Source organism: Pseudochaenichthys georgianus, chromosome 3 (genome assembly GCF_902827115.2).
Source record: "Pseudochaenichthys georgianus chromosome 3, fPseGeo1.2, whole genome shotgun sequence".
In the NCBI taxonomy this organism is placed as follows: domain Eukaryota; kingdom Metazoa; phylum Chordata; class Actinopteri; order Perciformes; family Channichthyidae; genus Pseudochaenichthys; species Pseudochaenichthys georgianus.
This window is the reverse complement of record NC_047505.1, coordinates 29,978,410-30,006,050: the sequence shown is the minus strand read 5'-3', so window position 1 is coordinate 30,006,050 and position 27,641 is coordinate 29,978,410. Positions and strand designations below refer to the sequence as shown.

The window sequence follows — 27,641 nt, the reverse complement described above, 5'->3', positions numbered from 1 at the left end:
ACTGCTGCTTACTAATTCCAGATATATCTTCATAACAAGTAAAAGCATACAACTGAACTGAAATCTGGATACAAAAGTAATTTTTCTTTTTAATGAAGTCGTATACTTGATCAATGCATATTTTTAAGGCAGCCAAAGCAGGGGCGTGATCTGTGTTTCTACACTGAGAACAAAACCAACATTAATTATTGCTAACGGCAACACAAACATTGTATTAATTTCAGTCGTGCGTTTGAAGCTTTTGTAATTTATGAAACTGACAACAGAACATTTTTATTTCTTCAGTTTATTGCAAATGGGACTATAAAAGTGAGCAAATAAAGGTACAAATGTGAGTCATTTTGGTGGGAATGTAGGAGAAAAAAAGCAGCATCAATTCTGGTTACATTTTGGATGGAATAACTTGTTTTTTTCGTGCCACATTGTGAACAAAACACTCTGATACTGTTCCCTTACTGCAGACTTTTCTCACTGTAGAGATGTTTTCACGATCAATGACAGAGACAGATATAGTACAATCAAAACCAACTTCTTAAAACTGTAACACATACTGTAATACATTCATATGTCATTACTTGCATCTTTTGTGTTTTTATATTTAGAGTTTTATAGAATACATATTTTTTGAATTTTTTATTTTTAGATAATACAAACAATGCGATCAATGCTTTGAATATAAAATACACCCCATCACAGGATAGAAAGGACTCACAAGAACACAAAAAGGGAGGCTAATAATTAAATAATGAAAGCTCATCTGCATCAGTTGAAGCAGTAAATATAGATGTTTCGAGAGTCTTCTTCTTATCGTATTTGGGCTGTATGTTCTCTGTTTAAGTGTTATGTATGACAAATGTGCTTAAGTGTTTTTATTCGATCACAACTTTTGTAATATATTATCTATTTGAAGCGTCCTTCTCTTTGACCATCTATCTGAGCTCTACCTGAACAACTGAGTGATTGATGTCTAAGTGTTAAACGCTTGGTCCTCAAATGGTATTTTTATACAAACATATTTTCTATGAAGCTCTTAAAAAATATCTTTGTGTGGTTAGCTACAGTGAATCTAAATCTTAAATGATTTGCCCTGCTACTTTACACCTCATAAAATCTTTATTACTAAATGTTCTGCTTTTTTGATGACTTTATGAAGTTTAATCTTTTTGGTCACTTTCAGTATGTTAATATCCGCAAGTACATACAGACTGTCAGCTGTACATATTTGCCAATTCAGAGCTAATGTGAAAACAAACCTCACAAGGCCCTGAGTTTGGCCAGGAGAGCCTCCACATCGGACTCTCCGTTGGAGCTACAGCTGTTCACCGCAGGAACAGTGGAGGACAGCAGAAGGTACGGAGGCTCTTTCTCCACCTCCATCTCTTTCTCAGTGCTCCTCACCGTCTCTCTGTCACCCGCCCTCTCCCTGCTCAGCCAGTGGCTCGGAGCCGGGTTGTTCCTGTACCTGCGGCCCGCCTCCTTCGCCCGGGCCGAAGACAGATGACCCTCAGATTCATTGTGGGCCTCCTTGGGAGGGGGAGCTTTCATCACTGCTGAACCTAAATTCATATTCTGCCGAGAGCGAGACCTTTGTAAAGGTACCTTGTTGTTTTCTGTGAATAAAAACACAAAGAGACACAGCGGTGAGCATGAAGGAGGAGAGCGAGGAGAAGAGACTGGTTTTAAGTGAATTGAAGCAAGGGATAATCTGATTAGAGATTGAATTACAAACAAAGAAAGAGAGGAGAACGCTTTTTTTTTATTAAAGCAAACAAAACCAAAATGGAAACACATAAACCATTAGAGAATTTTAAAGAAGCATTTTAGCGGGCGAATGCACCACAAAACCCAGGTTCACATATACACATGAGCTCAATGTGCACACTGATAGTCTGGATGAATACACATCACAAACACACACCACAGAGGCGTACAGCGTGTATACAAACACTGATGAGGAAAGATTTTCTGCAGCAGACTCAATATGATGAAATGGATACTGCTGATCAGCCGTAACAGAAACTCAATAACACGGTGCGTCGCCCTTTTCCAATCTCCCAGTCTCTTTCCTTTTCTCTTACATGACACCCTCCCACCCGGCTCCAGCCTCCCCTGATTCCACCATCATCATCATCCATTCTCCGCTCTTCATCTCAGCGCCCTGCTCCTACAGTAGTCCTCTTCATCTTTATTTTTCCTCTTACCTTCCCCTTCCTCCCCTCCAGTTTCCGACTTAAAACACATCCCCAGACAGACAGAGGAACAGAGTGATGGCCCGGATCAGACCTACGTCCTGAATTATAATCCCTCTGAGTAGATCTTAGACTTCATCATCAGTATGTGTGCGCTGGAAGGAGAGGGTAAATCCATATTCATGTGACCTTGAGCGGGAGGCTGAGAGGAGTGGCGCGAGGAAAGACACCACCGCATTTAAAGTTTCCTGAGCCTGAAATGTCTGGCAAACAGGAGTCAAACACAGCAGAGCAGAACAGAGCGACCCGCTCTGTCAGCCAATCGGTAATGAGTTTGGAGCGTGGCCAGTCAGTCATGACAGTGTGTTTTATGGGCCACGCTGACGAATGACAAGGAACGTCCCTGAACACAACCTCTGACAAATAAATAAGGATAAAGGGAGTAAAGTGAGCAGAGAGGAATGAACCGACTGCAAAATTAAGCAAATAAATCCAGCGATCACACGCACACGCACACTCTGGCACGTCCACACAAAGGCTTGTTAGGCAAACAAGAGGCAGTGGTAGACTTTAAAAGGATGAAATGAGTAGAGTGTGTGGCCTCGTAGCTGTGACTGAACATTTACCACAGCTAAAAGTCCCCCCTCATTATCTCACTCTCTTTTCCCGTTGTTGCAGTCTACATTTTTAAAAGAGGACAATTATTTTCCACTGTCACTCCTCTTGCTCCACACTCCCCGATGATGTCCTGTTCTTCTCCCTCCCTCCTAAAACCTGTCATCTCCCCCACAGGCCTGTTGCTTTGTGCTCTTTCAGGCGATGCACCACAAACACACATTTCCTTTACAAATAACACAATGTTGTGAAAAATATCAATTGTGGTGACAGCAATTTGCATTTTAATATCTTGTTTAAATAAACCAAAAAAAGAAATAGAAAATACAAGCGAGTATAATCTGTTTTTGTCAAATTTCAGACATCTTTGAATTGATGTTTATTTTAGCATTTATTAGCATTAATTATAATTTAACTATTTTCCTGCTCTGCATGAACCTGTAACGATTCACTGGTTAGGAATATAAATAATTGTATCCAGACATACATACAGACAGACTTCATTTATCCCTCTCTCTGACACAGACTTAGATACGTGATGGGCAATCTGATCAAAATATCAACTAAGAGAATTTAAGTCTAAGTCTATTTAATTTCTACTTCACTTTGAATTTCAACTGGAACTGAATGAAAGTGTAAATAAATGTGAGAAAATAGGTCTCCTATTATGCTATTTTTAGGCATATATTATGGGTCTCAGATATATATATATATATATATATATATGATGTGTTTTGCTCAAAATACCAAACAGATCATGCATTTTAGACATCCCTCATATCCATCTGTTTCAACCCTGTTCGAGAACTGCTGATTCAGGGTCCTTAGCTTGAAAAAAAAAAAAAAGAGGGGGGGGAGCTAATGCCTGCTCAGATTTCTACGAGATACTCAGCTAAATGCTGCCGTGATTAAATGCCATATTATGTTCCAAACCACATCAAGGATTATTTATGAAACAGTATTGAGCTCAAATGCTTATTTTCTTGCAAGTTTACTACAAGGCGAGTTCCTTTTTATTTCCTGATTTTTTACACATTCTCTCTCCAGTACTGCGTTCGCTCCCTCTGAGTGTTAGCGGTGCTTGCTAATGTAAACAAATACCATATTACGTCCAGAACACATCGGGCATTGTTTCTGATAGCAACTTTCTGATAACGCCGTGGGTCCACATTTCCGATATTACGTCATAACGGACGCAAAACTGGATCAGCTCCGTTGTACCCCCGTTTTTAGAGATTTGAGTACGGAGCAAAAGAGAGAGGGTTTTGTTTTCTGACACTGCGTGAGTTCCCTGACACACCGGGGACACATGTGTATAAAATACATCGAAAAGTGCATTTTGCATGATAGGTCCCCTTTAAACTAACGTCTTATTTCAGGTAGGAAGTTCAAAATGTCCCCTGAAAATTATATCTACTGCCACACGATCAACTGTTAAAAGAGTACTGCACTGTCCGACTCACAATTGATGATTTAAAAACTGATGCAGCAGAACAATAGAGACTTTCTTCTTCCAAACATTCTCTTTAAAATGTTGGCACCTAGTAACATTACCTTCAATTAAACCAAATCACTGACAGTTTAGTCAAGAAAAAACGTGTGTTGTCTTCCTGATAGAGGTTAATGTAGCCTCCAGCTGTTATGAGGACTGAGCTACGTTTGGCTAGCTTATTCTAGCTCCCAACCTCCAGATTTCTCTTAATATCTTCAAAGTGATAGTGTTCAGCCCACCACCAATGCCAACTCGAGTGGCATTATTGGAAATAATGAATTAGATGTCACGCAAATAGTTGTAAAAAGACATTGATGGAAAAACATGGATGGAGTTAACAATAAGCAGTGACAAAGAAGGACCACATTTTGGACAGTCCCCAAAGGGATGCATTTTTCATTTAAATGTTGGCAACTTGGATATTGTTTACTGCAATTTCAGGGTCAAAGTCATCCATCTGAATCCTGCACCAAATGGGTCTGCTCATTGTAAATAAAATGGCGTATTACTTCAGTTATCACCTTTGACCTTTGATAGAAAGGCAAGTTGGGTTTGCTGTTAACTTTGTTGGTAGCTAGCCTCGGTAGCATTTCTTTAGGAAACGTTTGCCCTTTTTAAGTGTAAAAGGTATTTCTTTATACCATCTGTGAATAGCAGCAAAAAGGAGCTCACATTTCCCCACTTAAGATCATTTGCTCCACCTATATTTGCTGCTTCAACTGATGCAGATGAGCTTTTATTCATCTCTCTCCTCCCGACTCCTATATAAGTTAGTAGGCAGACAGGCTTAGGCAGGGAGCTTCAGCAGATAGACAGAGTGAAGTCTGGACTGCAGCAGTGTCTTTTTCTTTCACTGACTGTCAAAGCTTCACCACCTGCCACCATTATGGGGACAAATAACTGATCGACATGAGCTGTTAAGAGATTGGAGAAAATCACATGAGAAAGCCAGGTGTTTTCTGTATGTCTGTAAAAAACCAACACAATACAATTGTTCTAAACGACCAGTCTGTCACAGTCCTCAGTATGCTGCCTTCCTTAACTTAGCTGGAGGCCAGCAAATAAAAAAATAAAAAATGATGCATGTAGACAAGCCCACATACTGAGCTTGATGTGTAACTTGTGTCTCTGCTTGCTCTCAGCTATTCTGTATAAAGTGCCTCTAAACTGAGTCTCAGAGCACACTGCCTTTTAACCAGCTTCTGTTGCATCTTGAGAGGAACATCCCAAACAAAGCAGACAAATCACTGCTCTGATGGTTAGAGAATATCATCAGGAATTTCAAAATGGGTCCATGGTGGTTTATTAAATGTCTGATAGGGTGGCATTTTGTTAGAATGTGAAGGCACTGTCCAAATGGTTTCTATTTTTCTCTATCTGCAAATAACTGCAGAGAGGAATTCACATTTTCCTCTTGTCAGATCATTTAGGCCATTTGCATTTGCCACTTCTAATACAGATGCAGATGAGCCTTGCCTCTCATCTCTCACTCTCTCTAAACTCTTATGAAGTTTGCAGCATTTGATCACTTTAAGAAGAGAGCAGTCATGCAGACTCGCAGAATACAGGCTTTTTTCTCTGCAGAGTGATTGACACAACAAGTTGAAATCAGATAGATCAAACAAACCCTTCAACGCCCGCCGTAAATCACAACACATCTAGTTTGGCTTGGCAGTTTGCTGCATATTCTGTCCAATTATGACTTTAGGTCCCTTTTTTAAATCTACAAGTGGAACATCTGTGGCCAGTGTACTGCATAATTATCAGGTCAAAAATATGGAACAAATTATTCATTTTAAACGAGGATTATGCAATTATTACTTTAATTTTTTATTCAGGAAGTAGGGATGCAACTCACAACTGCCTTTCATCTAAAGGATGACTGCACATCACCACTGAGGAGGAAAAGTAACACACAAGACTGTGTGTGTTCTGTGCAGTAGGGAATCTATGTTTTATGGTGATTGTGTATAGAGGAAGGAGACGTGCGGAGGACAGCTATATTTAAGAGTCGAAAATGTCTGGTGTCATAAATGTGTGTGATGCTCCAATGTCCCTCCAGTGAGCCTTGTAAAAGATAAAAGCTAGCAGACTGCTTGTTAGCTTGCCTGTGTGCATTAGGCTGGCTGTAATTAAAGATCATTACCTGGCAACACACCAGTCATTGAAGGTTTGTCCCTTGCTTGTTCGTCCTAGTTAACCGTGTGTGCTGAGTGCCCTGCCTAGCTTCTGGTTCACAAGGAAAAACAGGATACAAATAAGGAGAGGCAAGGAGCAATGAAAGGAGAGTGGAAAGAGGATGAGGGAAAAAGGATGACAAGATAGGGAACCTCAAGACAGTGGCAATGATTGTGATTAGGACTAGAATAAATGGAGTACAAACGAGACAGGGAGTAATAGGGAGACAAAGGCAGAGAACATAAGAGGTGTGGGATGGATTGTTGAAAGAGCACTATAATAATCCCTGTAGGTAATGCAAAAACCAGCAGTGTTATAGGTAACTGAAGCCTGTCCTGCTCTAATGCATATCAAAGTGTTTTTCCTTTGTTGAGCCGTGATTTTGACTCACCCTCTCCTCTGTCTCTCCTCTCCCTTATTTTAACCAACAACCCAACATATCTTTGCAAATACAGACAAATAGATCAAAGTATTAGTGAAAAAGCAACATTATTTGGAAGCCTTTTAGGAGGGTGTATTCATTGCTGGGTGGATTTTTTTCTGTTCTTTCTGTCCTTTTATATGTTTTTATTTCAACACAACAATATATGCTTCATAGTGGGATTTACTATGGGGAGCTTGTGAGGCTTGATGGGATATTAGGGAGAAATTAGGCTGAACGACTTTTTTGATAATTGACCATGTATTTTATCTAGCGAAAATGGAGAACATGAAGATTATTTTCTTTTTTTTTATGAAGGTAGAAAGATTTTGAAAACATATTATTGTGATTGTATGATAATGTTAGAGGGAATTACTATTTTTTACACAATTATGCTCAATTTCATTGAAAAACATATTACAATAAATGTGGTTGGATATTTGCAAGATCTGCACCGAACAAAGATTGTATTTGTCTTTAAACATAATGCGTACTCGGGAACATCTCTGCAACACAACAATATATATTACATACAAATAGTATTTTGACCCTCAAAATGCATTTACCATATTGATATTAAGATAACATTTTGCTTATGATTATAACTTAAATATAATAGATTTTGGGATTGTTAGTTGGAAGAAATACAAAATCTCATGTCACATTTAGCTCTGGGATTGATTGATTATTACATTCATTATTACAGACGGATTAGTTTAAAACAAAAGTAATATTTTTTGATAAAAATAATCCTTATTTAGAACAAGCAAGCAATACATCTTACCAAGTGTGCCAGAAATGTTTTTTTGATTTAGTGACAGTGATGATCAGCAGTGTTGGCCCTTCACAATCACCACTTTAACATGGGTCATTTGTGAAAGATTTAAGCAAATTTGTATCATAATATTCTGCTCAGGTGCCTTTTGAATAATGATCACACCATCAGAGATACTTTTATTTGTATTAAAACATTTGGGAGACAAATGATGCTGGTGTTTCAAGTGTAAAATCTCTAAGCTAAAAACAAACAAGAAATATAAAAGGTGACAAGCACACCCTAATAGGTAATCTATGAACACAGTAAGTGGAGCCTGGATAACAACCAGACTGGTTCAAAAGAGAGTGGGGACAGTTTCTTGACATTTATAGGTCACTCTTTATGACTCACCTACAAACAAATCCATAGTGATCATAAATATCATTTAAGTGGATATGGCAACGGTTTGTGCACAAGCAAAATTGTGTACATAAGGGAGATACTCATAAAGACACGTCAACACATTTATCTTTCTATTCTTGAGCAGACATGATTGAATCATATTAACATCAAGGGTAGATAACAAAGCGAGTGGGGAGTGGGCAGGGGTGTTGGGGTGGTTTACCCCTTAAAACCAAAAAGGGCAACATGGAGGAAATGAAAGGGCTGAGCTGGATGTCCCTCAAGTCTTCTGCCCCTCAGTGTGAACCCCAGCCACTGGGAGCGGCAGCCAAGCATGACATTACGTTAGTACGCCTTGGTGCTTCCAACAATGCCTCAAAAGTGAGCCTGGTTCAACTGCCACTAGTACTGCCATGCTATACACTCTGCTGGCTCACACTGCACAGGATATTCTTTTGAAAATACAATTAAAATAAACAATAGAAATTATCTATTTTCTGGACCACATAATTCACCACTCCAATGTCAAGACTAGCAACGTGAAATGTACCAATGCATTACAGATGTAAAACAGTTATTGCAAATTCATTCTAGTGGCTTTTTCCGGATCTGTCTTTGACTGACAGCCAATCTTCAATGAACCCAATATACTGCATATGTAACTATGCATCATTCATGGTTACATAAATGCTGGTAACGCAAATAATGTCACAGAAAACTAGTATGCTCATTATAATGTAGTGGCTACTGTGTTTACCATACACAGACCAGATATAATGACACTATTGCACTGTGCTTTTTGGGGAGAATAAAAACAACTTTAAGTAGTAGTTGTTACCAGCTTTAAAAAAAAAAAATAGGATATTCCAACAAATAAGGACTTGTCTCGCTTTTAACTTCACTGCCAACATAAATCTGAAGAAAAAAAAGCAACATGATGTTTAGTATTGTAAATTACTGATCTCAAGTTTTACATCTCTGCAAGTTATTAAAATGCAGTCATAATCCTAATAACCCGCTGTAACATGCCATGGTCAGTGATTATACAAATGTGCAGCACGGATTTAATGGGGTAAAAAATGCGAAAAACCTCGGAAAAAAAGAGGTATGATCCTTACAATATAAACACATCTGTCTGCCTGTATTACAAAGAGGATATACACCTGGCAGATGGTTGTAGCAGCCCGGGCTCTTAGTCCTGCTTTACTCTAATTATACCTACATGCAGGGTAATGGACTGAGAATGTTTCGTCGTACAGGGAGAGCATCACTTCCTGGGCTTTCTGTGTCTCTACTCTTTCTCCCACTCTCTCAAACACACACACATAAAAGCAGACATCACACACAAACCCTGCGAGACCGCCCGACAGACAAACATCAATTTGTTGAAGTAAACACATATGCACAGTCCTTTTCTAATAAGCATTGGCCATTTCACCGATACAGGTGCACAGCCAGTGAACTCTGTTGCCTCCGGCATGAATTAAACATGTCTTGGTCTCAGGCACTGCTACCTGTTGTTGTTTGTGTGGCTACCGCTGGTAAAGATCCACAGCAGCAGCAGTCTAATGCATATGTATTTCCCCTCAGTGACTTCACACTAAGTAAGGGTTTCTATTAGCTGCTTTCTCCAACGTGTACACCTGTCACACTGGGAGAGTAAAATATTGATTCGCTGCTCACGAAAGCATCCGCAGACAGACAAACAGACAGAAACACATATTTGTCTGTTAGCTTTCAATACATCTGTAACATGGATTAAGGAACTGGTTAAATTGAGTTGTACACACAAAGACTGCAGTGGATTATGCAGAACCTGCATTATTCATCTTTAAACATTTTCAGCTCACCTCCACAATCATATAGATTGTGCTGAATTTACTAAAAACTCAGAACTATGTTTAACGTTAAATATGACTACAAATACAAATGTTAAGGCAATGTATGTTTTACATTGATTTTCCTTTCCTTTGATTGATTTTTAATTTGCTAACATCCAGGTAGGAGGTATAACCAGTACATTCATTATAATGTCATGTATTCAAGCTTGTACAGGTGGGAATAATCAATTCAAATCAAGTTTTATTTATATAGCACATTTATAAACGATTTTTGGTCGAGCCAAAGTGAAGAAGATGAAGATGAACTTTTATTAATCCCTCATGGGGAAATTGTTTCTCTGCATTTGACCCATCCTAGTGTTAGGAGCAGTGTGCTGCCATTTTGAACGGCGCCCGGGGAGCAATGTGGGGAACGGTGCCTTGCTCAGGGACACCACGGTAGCACTTGGTCTTGCCGGGACTTGAACTGGTGACCTTCCAGTTCCCAAGTTGCCAAGTCCCTATCGACTTCGCCACCACCGCCCACCCAAGTGCTGTACATATAATAAAAATAGCCTACAGTAGAGACACTTTACAGCAAATACAACAGCACAGATAATAACTATAAACACCAATACTTTGTTGGTAATATCCTAAGCATCAATAAAATGGTCAAAGGCCGAAACCTGATATTGAATACTTTGTTGGATTCTTAATCTTGTTTCTTAGAGCTTTTGTTATTTAGATATAACATTGTATCAATTTAAGGCAGTTGTATTTCAGCAAAGGTTGTTGTTAATTCTTGAGTGATACCCTTGAATGTTTGTTTGGCAACACCAGTGCATTGAAGCAACCCAAGACAGTGTCACACACTGTCATGACGTCAAAAGGTGATTTAATATTTTAAACTCCAAGTGAAGACTTCCATTCTTTGTCCCTTTTGTAGCCTGTCTGAGGTGTTTCTTTGTTTCAGCTGCCAGCGCAGGGCTTGTGTTTAACACTCAGGCCGACTCTGACAGCTCTCAATATGCAGGGCCAGTCCTGCCGAACAGACTTAGGAATTCCAAACAGCCCAGAGTCATGCTCCATATTTCATTGAAGTTGAATATTTAAAATGATCAACCCACTCAAAACCCTATAAAACCTATCGTTCTGGGGCTGTGTGTCCTAAAAATAAAATCGCATCTGCCATATCGCATTACAGACAGCCACATCAGCCTCCATCTCTTAACCATTTCCCTTTCTCCGTTCCCTTCTCTCTGTGACAAAACCCATCTGGTAACCAGCTTGTCTCCATCAACACAGGTTTTGCTCTCTCTCTCTATTTCAAACAACCGCACACTTCTTTCTTTATCTCATTGGCTTCCTTATTCTCACTCACTGTCTGCAACTCTTTTTCCTTTATTGCTACGGTAACTCTCACCTTTAAGCTTTCCTTCAATCTCATATTTTCTTAGGGAAACACACAGACCACCATGTAGAAGGGATTGATCTTTATATCCTTCCTTCAGCACAATGGACCCGGTTTCTTGATATAAAAATCGAGTGAAACAGCTTGGGATTTGACAGGAAGCAGAAAAATTGAGAAAGACGGCCAAGCAGCCTGATTCTGACAGAATAAGTCACAAAGTGATACGCACTGTGTGAACAGTACGAGGTTAACCCTCAACATGCTCACAGCAGCTCTGGATAGGCATTGTTTGGGTATAACATTACAAATTACATAAAGTAACACATTTATTTAGATATTTGTTTATGTCATAAGCATATTTTAAACATATCCATTACGTCGCTAATTTGCCTAAAAGTGCATTCAATGAAAAGGTTGCTAGCAAAGGGAAAACAGTGGGTTTATATCAGAGTGCACAATGTTGCCCGTGATATATTACATTTAGTTAAACTAAGAATGACTCGTATTGACTGACGTGCAGTTCATCATGTTCTTTGGTCAAAAGCCTTGCTATATTTCCTGCTTCCAAAAGATGATTCCACTTTTGTGCAGAAAACGTCAGGCATCATTAGGGTTGGGTATCGTTTGAATTTCCACGATTCCGATTCTACTTTTCGATTCCGGTTCTTAATGGTTCTCGATTCCGATTCTTTGAGGGGCAGGGTAAAAAAATGATACATGCTTCTTCCACCAAAAAAATTACATTTATACGAGAAACTTTTACACAGGTTAGTTTAAAGTAATAGTCACATTAATCAGTCTGTTTATATTCACTACTATGTAACTTTAACCTGAGAACCACTGAAGCTACAACAGTGCAACAGTCCAACTTTTAAAAACAGTTCTTGTTGAGAAAAACAAGCATATCTGCCTTCTCAGGCATACCGGGAAGAAATGTTTGAACATTTTTGAAGTAAAATGCTTCAATCTGGTGCACACTCAGAATTACTAGAGACTAGATCTAGGGGGTACAACTCTAAACACCCATATGAAAAAGATCGGTTTACATTTTAATAATTAAATAACAAATAGCCTACATGTAACGCATTTTATTTTTGTTGTTCATTCACATCTTATTTTACTATTTTATTTATGCATATTTTTTTTTATCTCTCCAGTTTAAAACGATGTCTGGTTTACTGTCCTATAGTATACATTGGAATGATTTCAAACTTGTTTTATCCCAATAATTATAAAAGAGTGCCTTGGAAATATGTGTTTACATAAATTGTGATCAAAACGTTTGAGAGCCACTGAGATAACTTAGACTAAAGTGAACTATCTAAACCAGGGGTGTCAAACTCAAGGCCCGGGGGCCAAATCCGGCCCGCGACCTCATTTTATGTGGCCCGCACGAGCTTGCAAAGAATACAATATACAATACAAGAGGTGTAATTGTTGAATATTTGCTTTCAATGATTTTCCCTAGACTTCTGCTTTCAGACGTAGTAATTTAGGAAGATATTACCAGAACTGATAATAATCCAATGCAAGGCCAACAATGTAATATAATACATTATTTAATATATTATATATTTACATATGTATATTTATATATAATTAAAATTACAACCGGCCCTTTGAGTGCAACCATAATGCTGATGTGGCCCGGAATGAAATTGAGTTTGACACCCCTGATCTAAACACTCAGAGTCCTTTACCTCACTGAGCTGAAGTTATCAGCCTCTCAGTCTGACTGGAGAGGACTCTCCCTCCACATCATTGTAGAAACATCTTCTTCTTCCGTTAGAGCAGCTAGCACCAGATGCTAATAACAACAGCGCCGGTTCCAGTGCACCCTCCCTTTCTCCCTTTCTCCCTCGCTCACGCGCACTTTGGCTGTGAGCTGCGGTTGCCAGATAAGCCAACATCCCCCATTTTCATCACTTGCAGCGCCCATCTTACAGGGCAAATGAAAAGTGTAACCGGGATGAAAAGGGTGTTACATTTACTTAATTATGAATTGTGTTACATCAAGGCCGAAAATTAGGATGAGCACCAACGGTCAAAACATTTATTTTTTCTCCCAGAGCTGTCAGCGCAGCGCCTCCACAGATCTGGCGCCCTAGGCGAACATTTATAATGCCAGTGCGACGGGCTTACAGGTTACACTGTAGGAAATGCAGATACAACGCTACATTTCCCGCCCCGCTGCAGTCATGCAGTAGGCTACGGAGAGCGGCGAGAAACATTTCCTCAGGAATCGAAAAGCGGAACCGAAATTCACATTTCTAAATGATGACGTTGGAATCGAAATGTTGGAACCGGTTCCGAACCGGAACCGGTTCTCGGTACCCAGCCCTAGTCATCATTAAGGCTACATCTGTCAGATATTTGAATTGACCAAAGCATATTTAAGACTTTTCACATTTTTATTCATAATTTCCAAACTTGTGTTTAGGAAATTGCTAAAAAGATGCCACTATCATGCTTATTTCCGAGTTGATTAACGTAATTCCTAAATAATATTGTAAGTATCATACACTTAACACAAATTGGTAAACTATAATACATTTTCTCCAGAATGTGCATGAAACAATTCCAAACTTTGATAGTCAAAGAATTAAATGGTTTATCTTTAGAACATTTCTTTTTTATTTAATTACTGGTTCATGTTGCACCCTAGTTATGCCAAATTGCAGTATTTGAGCAGTATATCAGCTTAATCAAAAATGTAGGTTAAAATTATTTCTGAGGACTATGCAGACCTACCGATACACAACAAGGGCTTATATTTTTCTACACACTGAAATTTAAGATATGCTAATGTTCTGCTTCCACTTGATTTCAGATATAATCTTTGATGAATAAACATGACACACACATGCAAGAGCCTGTGGGTAGAAGCCACCCACCAGTTGGCTCAGATCAACTCGTACAAGAAACATAATTTAGAGACAGGCAAAGCATCAGGCCAATATGGTGTAAGACAGAGTGATGGTGACATCAAATAAATAAATAAATGTAATATAACATTTGTACATCTTGACATTAAGGGCTGTCAGGGAAGGGAAACAGTAGTCAATATATTATCAGATAACTTAAAACTAAAATGACGTGTTTAAGTGTTTTCCTTTTAGGCCAAATATCCCTGCTGTATGATGGATAAAGGAAGAACACACAAAGTGAAACACAAAGTGCTGGTGAAACACAAAGCATGTGCGTTCAGAAAATAGCAGGTTCTTGGTGCTGTCATACTGTGTAATGCAAACCTAACAATTAATATAGCTGCTTCAAAGTAACAGCTTCCATAGAATGGATTGTGCAATGGCTGTGAAAAACAAGTAAAATAGTTAGGCTGAGACAAATATGGATTTTCTGAATTCCCTTAATAAAAAAGACAGCGCCAGGAAGTGAGTCCACATCCAGACTTCAAAACAACCCATCACAAACTGAGGGGTCACATCACAGGCTCTACATGTATTTCCACAAACTACTGTATGGCTGAAGGGCTTTTTAAGTGCTCACACACACTAACAAATTAAGGGACTGCCTTAGCATCAAGTAGCCCCAGAGGAAATCCTGAATTGGCTAAATGTTCTCTGCGTGTTGGCCTGTCTCCTCCTTCTCTGCAGTTTGACTATGTGAGTCTTCTGTGAAAAGACAGCGAAATTCACAAGGCACCACCACAGTGCTTTGGGGCTAATATGGCCATGCTCTCCTGCAACCATGTTATCCCACTGACATATCAATGCAATTAGAATCATGGCTGTGTCCCAGTGACGGTCAGCTAGCACCCCTCAGACTCACGCAGAGAGTAACAGAAAGACGGTAAGAGAGCGAGGGAGGCAGCCAGAGAGGAAACAAATGAAGTGACAGGGCAGCATGGCTGAGTTTAGGTCAGCCTCTGTCCAAGGGCCTCTTCCTCCAACGCTTACACAGCCCTGGCAATTAAAAATACATGCTTCAATGGTCTATGCCACTGACGAACATACATTGATACACACAACCCAAACACACGTAAATTGACATTCAGCAGAGTGTGTGTAGCCAAGCGCATGTCAATTTCATATTCCATATGCACTTAGGACTAATGGCTGACCAGTCTTGTTCTAATCAATGCAGCAGACAAATTATGTGGTGAAATATGAGGTTGTACACATCATGGCTTATGGAAACATATTAGCCCAATCACCTGGAAAGGTATGGATTTGCTCAAAGGAAGCAGTAGTTCATCACACCCCCGAGTCCTCTGCAAGACACATCAGTAGGCCAAGGACAGTGGTGTTGATGAGATTGGACCATATTGATTTTAATCAATACAGGGCTGCACAGAGGTGTGTGCCCTCACCAGATGAGGAAACACATTTGAATAGTGAAGCTCCAATTTGTGGCCAGCTGTTAGCAAACACCCCTAGGGATCGCTTTTAGCTGAGTGGGACCTGTAGCAGTGACCTCAGTGTGTGTGTGGGTGCCTTAGTGTGTGAGCGCGAGGTACATGTGTTATTAGAGGCAATAAATGATTATTGTATTATATAAAAAATGTTCTCACTGTGTAAACAAATCCCATCACTGCTATAGTACATTTATGTAATTTGTGTGCATGTGTTGATGGTTTAGCACAAAAGCAGTGTTAACAGATCTGACCTAAGGGAGAGTGCAGGGCTTTACTGTAAGTGTGTCATCCATCTCATTCCTTCTGAGAGCTCCCATGGGGCCCATAGCAATCTACGCTCAGACATGCTCTATGTCTCGGCCATAGACTCAACGGCTGTGTGGACAATAGCATGGGTTAATATTGTCAATGGCTGGCAGAGGGTCTGCAGCACGGGAAAGCTTTGACTATAGTATAGAGCAGCTTGAAATAAAATGTGCACCTATCCATGCATCCACATTCAGACTATACACAAAGTCCTGCTGACAATGTGTGTTCCTTACACACAAATACATTGTTTTGCTAGTACAGTGGTCATGTTAACCTTGCCCGACAGAAACATGTGGAGCAAATGTGGAGCAGAAAGTGCTTGGGTCATTTGCTTCTTTGTACATGGTCACACTTTAAATCCACATTCACAGCTTTCTCGTTGATGAAAACCTTGAGAGAAGACATATTTTACTGTATATTGTAGATAGGACACACACACACACACACACACACACACACACACACACACACACACACACACACACACACACACACACACACACACACACACACACACACACACACACACACACACACACACACACACACACACACACACACACACACACACACACACACACACACACACACACACACACACACACACACACAATCAATGCGGGCATTTCTATATCAGAAAAGCCTGATATGACAGGCATATCTTTTTTTACCCTTCTATTTAAAAAAAAAAAGAAACAGCTAATAATGTCTTTCCCTTTGTGTGTTGCTCTTTATATCTGCCAGTTTTTTCAGCTCAGTTAGAGTTCAGAGCATGTGTTGACCACCCCTTGTTCAAACGCGGAGGAGGTACAAAAACAGCTTTGTGATTCGCTGTCCCCACACAATTTGAACATTAAAAGAAAGTCTCAAAAATGCTACAACTACTGTCACAAACTGGATGAATGTGATGTATGTTGTTAAAGGAGGATGAAAGCGTAATTAAGGAGCACTATTGGAGTGACTTTGATGGTTATTGGACTCAGGATTAATTCATTTGGATTCCCGCTGTATGAAGAAATTAAAGGACGGCGCAAGTGGAAACAATTCACAAAGGGATTAAACTGTTTAAAACACATGCTCAAAGTAAGTCGGATTTTGCCGATGTGTTTATGTGGATTCAAAAGTCGTAAATAATCTACAAAATGGAGGAGACCGATCTGATTGGAGCAACTGTGACAAATAATCCAACTGAAACCGGCATGGACAATGACTATGTTTTAAAAATGTGCTTATCCAGAAAAGCCCGGTTTGGACACTTTACGGGCAGAAGAAACATTTATATTAAAGAAAAAATTATACATTTCTGTCTTTTTATGCCTTTAATAGCTACTAACTTGAATTTTTATTCAAAAGAATTAATCAATTATTTTTTATATTTTATAGTAATGTACAGACAAGGCTTTTAGCGACAATCATGTATTGCGTTACAATTATATGTAAAAAAAAGTCTAAATATGATATTTGGCCTCAAATCATCTGAGGCCTGGCTCACCCCCTGCAATCTTTGGCACACCCCCAAGGGTGGTTGGGAACCACTGGTCTAGACTGACTGACTCTGGATCTAGTTTGGAGATTAGAAAATGGCCTGATGAAGTAGTTGAATAATGATGATGGTGAATGATGAAGGGAAATGTTATTTGACCTGCAATAAAAGAGTTGATGCATCGCCACAGCAAGGTGATAAGCTGTGCAATATAACCAAACCTGACTAACATTTATTAATCTTCATTTGGGTACTAATAAATATTGTTTTACGACTAGCATTTACTACATTTATTATGTAAAACATTCAGGATTTGTGCTCTAATTAGATATGTTCCTCTTTAAACACCTGTCGCTTGTTAGAACTTATAGAATATTTGCTTTGTCTCTCAGGGTGCAACCAGTTTAATTCCTCTGCATTTTTGCATAATTGCTTTTGCTGGAGCATGGTGTTACATTTATTAATGTGACATGTTGTTTTACCCAGGCAAAACTCCCAGGCTGGGCTGGTGTCTTCGTTATACATACCTTGCTTCACGCCAGTGTCCTGTGCCATTATACAGCAGGTCCACCAGTCATTAAACACATTTCTCGCAGATCAAAAAAAGTAACAGTTTTTGATGTTGTTTTTTTTCCTTTCAGTGGGTGTTTAGAGGGTAATGTTTTTCTAGGTTTGTTGTTGGTGATGTTGTTAGGATGTCATTTGTATTTTTGGTGAATATTTAAGTGCATTTCCTGGCCAGACTTTCTTTCTGCTAAATCATAATGAAGCAACTATAGCTAAAAGTAAATGTCATTTAACTAACTTTCCAAAGTGACAGAAGACACACACACAAACACACATTCCTACATTGCCCAGCTGTTTTATATCTCCTGTCTGATCAATACTAGCAAGAGACAAAAGCTCCCAAGCATCCCTAATTGTTCACAGACAGAGGGTGTTACATGCTGTCATGGTGAATTGTCTTAGTTATTTACTTGTTTGTTTCCGCCTCAATTTCTTCTTTGTTCCTGTGTTTGTCTGGTGTGCGTTTGCTGATTGGTGTTGTGATAATTACAAGTAGGATTGTGCCACAGGCGCTCCTGTTTGCTCTGATGTCTCACACTGAGCCTTTGTTCTTTTCATTGGCTGATTAAAAAAAGCAAACAGTGTTTTGTACATCTGATTGTGTTGAACAAATGGCACAACTGTGCAACATAATACAGTTGTGTATCTCTTGCTCTGACAATATATTCAATACATCTAGATCAGGGGTGGCCGAGCCGCATGTGGCTCTTTGCCTAGTTTCATGCGGCTCTTCAGGAATATCGAATTTTATATGTGTGAGTTTGGGGGAGAGACACTGACTCCGCACGGTGTACCGATACTTGAAAGGTATACCGCGATACCCTGCCGTTAAAAACGTTACGATTCCTCCATTTCATTAGTATCGGTACTTTAAGAATGACGGGGAAAAGTACTCCGGTGAGAAAGCGCCGTTTTAACAAAAGCCGTGTGTGTTCAGTGCTCTGCTTCCACTCCCTGCCTGCAGTCCCGCCCCTCTCAAGCACGCTCAAGTGCCTCCCCTCTCTCGTGCACGCGCAAGCTGCCAGAGCATGTGAGAAAACGAGAAGCATGGCTGCAAGTGGGAGTGCAACTGCCGCTGCGCCTCGGCTTGTTGACAAAAAAGACGCAGAAGCTAAATTTGGAAGTATTTTAGCTATATCTCTGACAGTGAGGGCAAGCCTACAGACACTACGAGGCCTGTCTGTGAGAAATGTATTCATTTTATTTAATACGAATTCTTGTTATTTATTTCATTTATTGTTCTCATTGTTTAAAAGTTTGTGTTATGGTTATGGTTCTGGTGTGAAATAAAGCACAATAATTACATTTAAGACTGTTTCCATTTTTTTAAGAAAAGTATCGAAAAAGAATGGGAATCGCAATTCTTGACTTGGTATCGGTATCGAAACCAAAATGTTAGTATGTCTTATGTCTAATGTTTAGTAGGTCTGTTAAGTATTGAATGCTGATAATTCTGACGTAATTTGGCCGGTCAAAGTTGTTTGGGCTCGGATAAAATCGCTCCGTTACTTTCGTCCCGTGTTACTTTAGTCTCGGCTCTCCCTACGTGTGTATGTGTGGTGTCAGTATGAGAGGATGACAGCGCGTCTAATTTTGATGTGGCCCAAGAGCCAATCACAATAATACCTGCGATGCAGTGAACCAATCACCTTTGAAGGGGGGAGAACCAATCACCTTTGAAGGGGGGAAAACCTATCGTTGATTAAACACTATCCAGTAGGGGTGTAACGGTATCCGTATTCGTCCCGTACCGTTACGGTTCGGACGTCACATGCAGTCACACGACGAATACGCCTTTTTTTACGAGTGGGAAAAAAGTCTGTCATTCAGGGCAGTATCCACTACACTATTTACAATCCAGGGGGCGGTATTGCGCCTAAAAGCTGTTTGCCAGCCGCCCAAACAAATGCCACAACAAATGAAGAACAAGAAGAAACAACAACAAAACGAACTAAATACAAGAAGAAGAAAAGTTAGTATGGCGATTTCAGATAACACACAGGAGCTAGAACCCACCTGCTTCTTTTAAATCAGCTGTGTGGGAACATTTCGGGTTCCCTGTGGACTAAATAACGATGAAGTGTGGTGCATCGGACGGTGTGTCGGCGTTGTTCGATAGCAGTGCGGTATGCTAATAGAAACACACGCCAAACATGCTAAATCATATCAGAAGGCATCACCCAGATTTGCCAATCACCGGAGCCCGGCAAAAGACAACAGCAGTTCAACAGCTGATCCCCGCTGTTTTTCAGAAGCCAATAGACATGAAAGCCGAGAGACCAAAATAAATAACGGAAGCTTTTGGCATATGTTTTTCAACGACTTTGCGCTCTTGAAACACTTTCTTATTATTTATGAGGTAATATTTTCAAGACATTCTTTTTAGTTTTACAGCTTGATGAAACCTTTTTGTTTGACATCAGCCATTATAGATAATATGGCCATCTGAGTGTGTGGTGCTGTTTGTGGTTTATTTTTAACTGTTTAATACAGTTAATTATTCAAAATGTCAGAGTTCCTTATTTTGAAACTGAAACTTGCACTACTGTTCAAAAATAAATAACAACAAACCTGGAATTATGAATTTGGGACTTTTTTTTGCTTTTTCTTGTTGTACCGAACCCGTACCGAACCGTGACCTCCAAACCGAGGTATGAACCGAACCGTGACTTCTGTGAACCGTTACACCCCTACTATCCAGTGTTGATCCTACCATTGTCTTGGAGGGGCGCTGCGCCCCGCCAACGGAGCCCCGCGCCCCCTCTGAAATTGAAGGTGTTTAAAAAATATATATATATTTTTTTTAAATATATATATACAGCACCAAATTGCAAATAATCTATAACTACTGTCACTTTTCACATTGAACATGTGCTCTTTTATTAAATAAACTAAACGCTTTCATTTGAAGTTGTGAGTTTAGTGTTTTTGACCCTAAGAAACACTGATGCATTAATCAATAACAATAATCCACAGCTCCTCTCTCTGCTCCAGAGGATTTTAAATATATATATCCCAATGCCACAAAAATGCATCAGTGACGTTGAAATCTTGTCTCCAGAAAACAAAAAAACGGAAACAAGCGGTATCAGTGACTGTGTATTTGATGTGGCTCTTTGCAGTAACATAGAACAAATGTGGCTCTTAACCTCTGACTGGTTGTCCACCCCTGATCTAGATGAAGAGTAATAGATAATAAAATACAATTTAAAATAAACCCGTGTGATTTAAAAAATTATAATTTAATTTCGATAAAATTAAAATTCAACATTTGGCTGCACATCCTACTTTCAACTAGATCCAGCTCAAAAGGGTTCCTCCAACTTGAAGCAAACTAACTGAATCTTTAGGAAATTGAAGCATCACATTGTATCAATAGAGGTATAATTAAAGAAGATCATTGATTACAAACATTATTATTGTTTGGTGAAACTTTAGAGCCCAATTCACCTAATGTATAAACTGTAGTCGAACATATGGACCACTCAAACGTTACACTAACATTTGTTATCATTACAAAATTCTTTCTTGATCAAAAATAAGCAGAATGTCTAAATATTCGCTATTTAAAAGTATACATTTATGAAATCTAGGACTTATTAATACTTAATTACTGCAGCAAAAGAAGTACAGTATTGGTAGTTATTGTGTTTTATTAAGTTTGCATAACTGTTATAATAAGTGCATAATAGCTAATGCTTTTGCTATTGTGCATGAGCTAGCTAACATAGTCCAGCACCCCTCTGCATTCATCATGAAATATACAAGTTTGTTGCAGAGTTTACTGTTGAGACAATTGGGTTCAAACTTGTCAGGGGCTAAAGAGGGGACAAAACTAGGCGGATAAAAAAAGAAAGAAGAAAAAACCCTGACAAAAGTTTCATTTAGCAAGAACAGCTGCTCCGGATGGACAGAAACACTATTCTCCATTACACAACTAAGTCTAGCATTACAACATTTGAAGCGGTCATTTGAATGTAAAACGTAACATTAAGTTGCTTTAATTTAAATCAATGAATTTTGTGAGACCTTTAATTGTTAGAGAAAACTGATTATGAGTTATGAAGCGACAGGATGGGATGGGCATGAATTTGCTTAAAAACACACATAACACACCTATGACCACGTAGTCACGTCACTGACACTAGGCTGTAGCTCTGGGCAAGCACAAATACAATTTATTTAGCGCTGATTTAATATCTGCCAAACCACTTGGCGAGGAAGCCGAGCCTAAATTGTTATTGGAATTGCTCGAGTCTGGACATAATCAGACATCTCTAAACCCAGAAGGAAGATAACGGGGGAAGAACCAGCTTACAAATCCGGTAAGAACCTAAGGTATTATCCTGGTGTACAGCATACACATTAAGCGCTGGTCTGCAACATACATCTTGTCCAGCTATAGATACATAGACAATTATAAATAAAAACACTAAGCACTTTAAAGTCTGGGTTAAAGTTAGGTACTAATGCAAAATTCTGCAGAATGGCAAGTGTTTGATAAGACAAGACAACATGTAAATGATCTGCTTGTGGTCTCTATCAAGACAATAACAAAAGACAGACTCATTGCAGTCAGCTACTATCAGTAAGGACTCTTTTCTTATTCACTATTCAGGAATCATTCTCATAGGCTCGCAAAGTTAGTTAAGTCTTAACACCTGTGTATCAGACCCAGCAGTATTGTGCTTAACATTGACCGTTGACCTGTGAGGTTGTGTATTAGCAACATGATATAATGTCTTCAATGAATATGATGTTGGACGTTTTACAAATGACATCCATCAATGTCTGCCTCTCGGTCGCTAATTAAAGGATTAGCTACAAATATCTATTTCTGAATGGAGCTGGGATGTAATCACCAAGGTCTTACCAGAAAACTCGGCTGAGGTTTATATACACAGTCTTACAGGCAGGCATACCTGGAACAGAACCAGTGCAATCAAAACAAATGCCAACAGGAACAGGCTGCTGTAGGACGCTGGATGATGACTACTGATGGTTCATGCCATAGGTGGAAGAAAAGAGAGCTTAGCGCTTAGGTCTTTCATTCAGCATGTACACAGTCACTGCGTTGAAAAAAATCCAGAAGACACAGCGGAAGAAGACAATAAAGCCGCTTGATTGCGATGGGAAACGTAATGCACACATACTACATACTATTGACGCATATGTTTTCCTCTCACCATAGCAACAGAGACTATAACACGCCTTGTTTTTAAATACCAACCATGTGCAATATGTGCAATATATATATATATGCCGTGAATAACTGTGCAATATGGCTGCTACATCTTCAGAACTGTTACAGGCTGTGTATTTTGTAAATTGTGTAATTCTTCATGCATACTTCTTTGTTAAACATTAAGCTTTCTTTGGCTCTCTGCTGTAACAAATGTAAATGTAAATGTCCCCTGTGTGGGACGAATAAAGGTATTCTGATTCTGAACAGGATCAAGACACCTAGTGCCTAGTACACAGCTGTAGTATATGAATCCTCTCCACCCAACTTGGATCTTATTATAACCTGATTAGATGGCCTGTTTGAAAACAGCTGTAGACATGCAACATTAGTATAATCGCCCCAAGACACAGACAGGCATATGCACACCATGCTAATGTCTTCTCCACTGGGGCTCCTGCTTCAAAATACTGGTGGCATTTCAAACATGACTTTGACATATCCTGACAACATCTCCCTTGTTACTACTCCGCCTTTATCCGCTCTTCACCCACTTTATGTCATGCAGAAGGCATTTCAGTCGCAAAAGGACAAAGCACCTTTGTGACAAGGGCTTTAGCTTTAGTCTATTTGGCATTTGTATATACAGAACCAAAATCAGAGCATTGAATCCTCATCACATTTCTGCTTGACTGCAGCTGTACAGTAAATGAGGAACAGACAGAAAAATGTATTGTTTTATATCCTAAAGAGTTGGGATTATGAATATGGCCAAACAACAATGGTTTAAGAGGTAAAAGTTTTAGCCAGTGACAGCTGGTTGCTCTACCTTGAAGGACAGGGTATTGAAAGAGAGAACAAGAAGACTCAGTGGGATAAAATGAACAAGCAAAAAGGGAAAGCAGGGTCGTCTGAATGATGGAAAGAGGTGACTGGAATAGGAAAAGGGAAGCAAAAAAGTGCACAGCCAGAAACAGGGCAGGCAAGGAGAAAAGGAGAGTGGGATTTATTTTCACCTGTCAAAAGCACTTAGGGTCATAAACACATACAGAGCTTCTGCCTTCAGGGTATTGGGACAATATTGGTCCGTTTGTGTTTGTGTGTGATAGATGATTCTCCACATTTATGTAGTTTGTCATCAGGGTGTTGACCATGTCTGGACCCAAGCTGAATCTAATCCTCCTTGAGAAATCACAAACTTGCGGCCACCAGAATACTGCTCGTCGCTGTAACATTGGTGCAAAGGTAAATGCTTCTGGTAGCACAGTGGCCACCCATCCACAAACAGAAGATCACAGTTAAACCACACTCATTACATTTCAATCCAGTATGTCAGCCATGATTTCCAATAGACAACTGCTCTTTGAATAATCTATCCACATCCTTTTTATCTTGGGGAATATACAGTAAAGTGAATCACCATCTCTACACTTACTGAAATGCTAAGTGTGTGTTCTTTCTTGATATTGTCTTGAATACTTTCTAATATTATATAACTGTTATTCTTTTTATGCAATGTTTTAAACTGGGGTAAAATATAATAGTTGATGCAAACCCAGTCAAGACATAAAAGCTAAAACTGATCCTTTCTTCAACTGTGGATCAAAGAAAGAAAGCTATGTGTCTGAACTGTGCTTAGGCTTATTAAATAACAACAAGCTAATATAGTGTTTATGTGGATAGGACTCGGACAGGAAAATAAGTTGATGATGTAACGTGTCGTTTGAACCTCCTGGGTCCTTAACCTTCTACACAGAAATGGCCAGTACCATTGGAAATCTGCAACGTTGTCCTCCTTTCACAATGTGGCCAATTAAGGGTAGCAGGGAAACGTGAGATCATCTGTCAAGAGTATGTAACAGTGTGTGTTTGTGCCTGAGAGAGAGTGTGAGAGAGAGTGAGAGAGAGAGAACTTGACAATTACAAACAGGCTTGAGGAAATGAAACTCGAACCGCAGGTGTTTTCTATCATTTGTCATCCATTGTTGCAAGTAAAAGATGCATTTGTGCTGAGTGTGTTGAACAATATGCAAATCTTGAGTCAGTGTAGAGTTATTCTTTCTGATAGGAATAAAAGCTGCTGTTAAGCAGTAATAAATAAAGACTGCAAATCCACCTCAAAGAATTACTCCTTTCACCCACCTAGCTAACTTAATAGTCAAAAACAGACCCAAAGCTGTCAAAACGTCGATCGAAAACATGTAAACATAAAAAAGAAACTCTTGCGTCCAGGTGAGATGAAAATGAAAGATTAACCGTCTGTGTGTGCCTTCTTAATCGTTTGTTTTGGTCCCTCACTTCCGCTTTGCTTCTCATGCACTGATTCGCTAAGCTGAACAGCCAATCAGAGTGATTTATTTGTCCCGACTTTCTTTGGCCTCCCGCGGGAGGTGTGAAAATGTGCCGTAAAGCAACGACGGTGCGGGACACTCCAACCTGAGTAGGGCGCCGCGAATGCTCGACTGCCTCTGACGGCCTCCGACTCCCAAAATCGGGTAGGTGTGTCAGGGCCTTAACACCCAACACACAAGGGATGTTCATGGCAGTGCAACCTATGATTATTTGAATTACAGATTTGATTGCAGCTTAGTTCCTTGATTTATTTACTTATCTTTGTGTAGGTAAATGGTCAGTAAAAACTGCAGAAAAACATCCAATAGGATTTAAATTGCAAGAGTTGTTTGAGCAACAGCCCAACACTTGATGTTCAATTTACAATGAAATAAAGAAGAAGCACTAAAGATTCATATTGCAGAAGCTGAAACAACTTGGGACAGTTTTAAACAACGCAACACTTAAAAAAAATGTGTTATGTTGGTCACACTGCTGATAAAATGTGGGTTAAATAATGCAATGAACACAATGTACAGTAGGTACTCTTCATTTTGATATTCTTGAGAGCTTGTGTGGGCAGCTGGCTTTATGTCCGGCTGATTATCAGAGTGACCTCAACAGAAGGAAAGACGCTGCAAAAGGGAAAGAGAGAGAGAGAGCCATGCCTCAGATGCATGTATATAGCCTGTCAGTTTGGCTCTGGCGGACAGTGACCTTGTTTGCATGATTAGTAGAGCCACTGGGGCGTGATTGGCCCCGTTACATTATTCTGCCTCTCGCCTCTTCCTTCCTGTCATCTCTTATTTATCAATCTAACTCTCCTTCCCTACCCTTTTCCTCCATTGCCTTGTTTGAAAGCAGTTTGACCAACACTTCTATTTATTTAGCTAAATATGAAAACATGTTTCACCCCTTTTTCAGTAAATGTGTTTCTATTACTCCATAATGCAGTGTATGAGTCTCCATAGAATTCAACAGGAAAAGCTTCTAATTGGTTTGTTTAAACGGTTTTAAAAATAATAGTGCGCTATGATTTGAGGTTTGGTTTTGAGAAAAAATACACAATTGTTCAAATACAGTATTTGAAGAAATAAGGAAAAGGAAAAGGAAATATATGAGTAGTCTGTATTTATTTAAATAAAGAAGGCGGTCTGGGGCTGAGTGCTTGATTTCATAACTGTAGATCAAATCCAATAATGTTGAGCATCTTGGTATTTGAAGTGGTATGAGAACACATGTCTTACATTTAGTTTTAAACAGATGCTTGACTGGTATGTTTTAAAGCCCAGAGGCTTAGAGCTGACTGAGTTTCCACCATTAAGCTGTGCCAACAAGAGAAACCTAACCAAATACAAGCTAATGGTGTCAGAAAAGGGTTAAAGCCCACTGCTCACTGCGTCCCCTGTCTCTGCACGCCACCGCCTGACTCCTAATGTAGATATGTGCTTTTATGTGAGATTATCAGAATTTCGACAATTAACAGAGCTTCATCAAATTCAACAACCTTATTAACATTTGTATTTTATTTTATAGAATGTACTACTTTCTTGTACAAATTATGTCTCAAAGTGGTATACCTTATCGTAAATATCAATTTGAATCATGCTGTTATGCAAAATCGGCCCTAATAATAAAGAGTATCTTTCAGTATGTTAGTAATCATTTGATGTAATAGTTTGTTAGAAAGTACATTTCGTTAAATAGCACATTTCTTCTCCTTGCTCCTCAGTCATTGTATATTGTATGGTCGGAAATGTGACGTCCTGAAATGTATATGGAAAATGTGTGACGCTGAGATAATGCTTTGAGATTGGCTTGACATAGACAGAGACAGGTGAAGACATTTGAATGACGGGGGCAAAATGATGCTTGACGGCCTACCAGTTAGGGAGTGGTTTCAACTGTCATCTCTGTCAACATGGGAATAGCAGCAGGATGGAGGGAAAAGGTGTGTGTGTGTGTGTGTGTGTGTGTGTGTGTGTGTGTGTGTGTGTGTGTGTGTGTGTGTGTGTGTGTGTGTGTGTCTGTAAGAAAGAGAGGAAATACAAAGGGTAAGAGAGAGAAATTGCAAATGAAATCATGAAAAGAAAAATCACGAAACGTATC

The 27,641-nt window shown here is 39.4% G+C and overlaps 1 protein-coding gene across 1 annotated transcript in view; it reads right to left on the bottom strand.

Annotated features, from left to right (window-relative positions):
- Positions 1-268: 268 nt before the first annotated feature.
- LOC117441035 (protein diaphanous homolog 3-like) overlaps positions 269-27,641 on the bottom strand; it is a 188,885-nt gene continuing 161,512 nt past the window's right edge. The window contains exon 28 of the mRNA XM_071206648.1: positions 269-1,610. Within this exon, the coding sequence (XP_071062749.1) occupies positions 1,255-1,610 (356 nt within the window). The 3' untranslated portion in view covers positions 269-1,254. The remainder of the gene's footprint in view (positions 1,611-27,641) is intronic.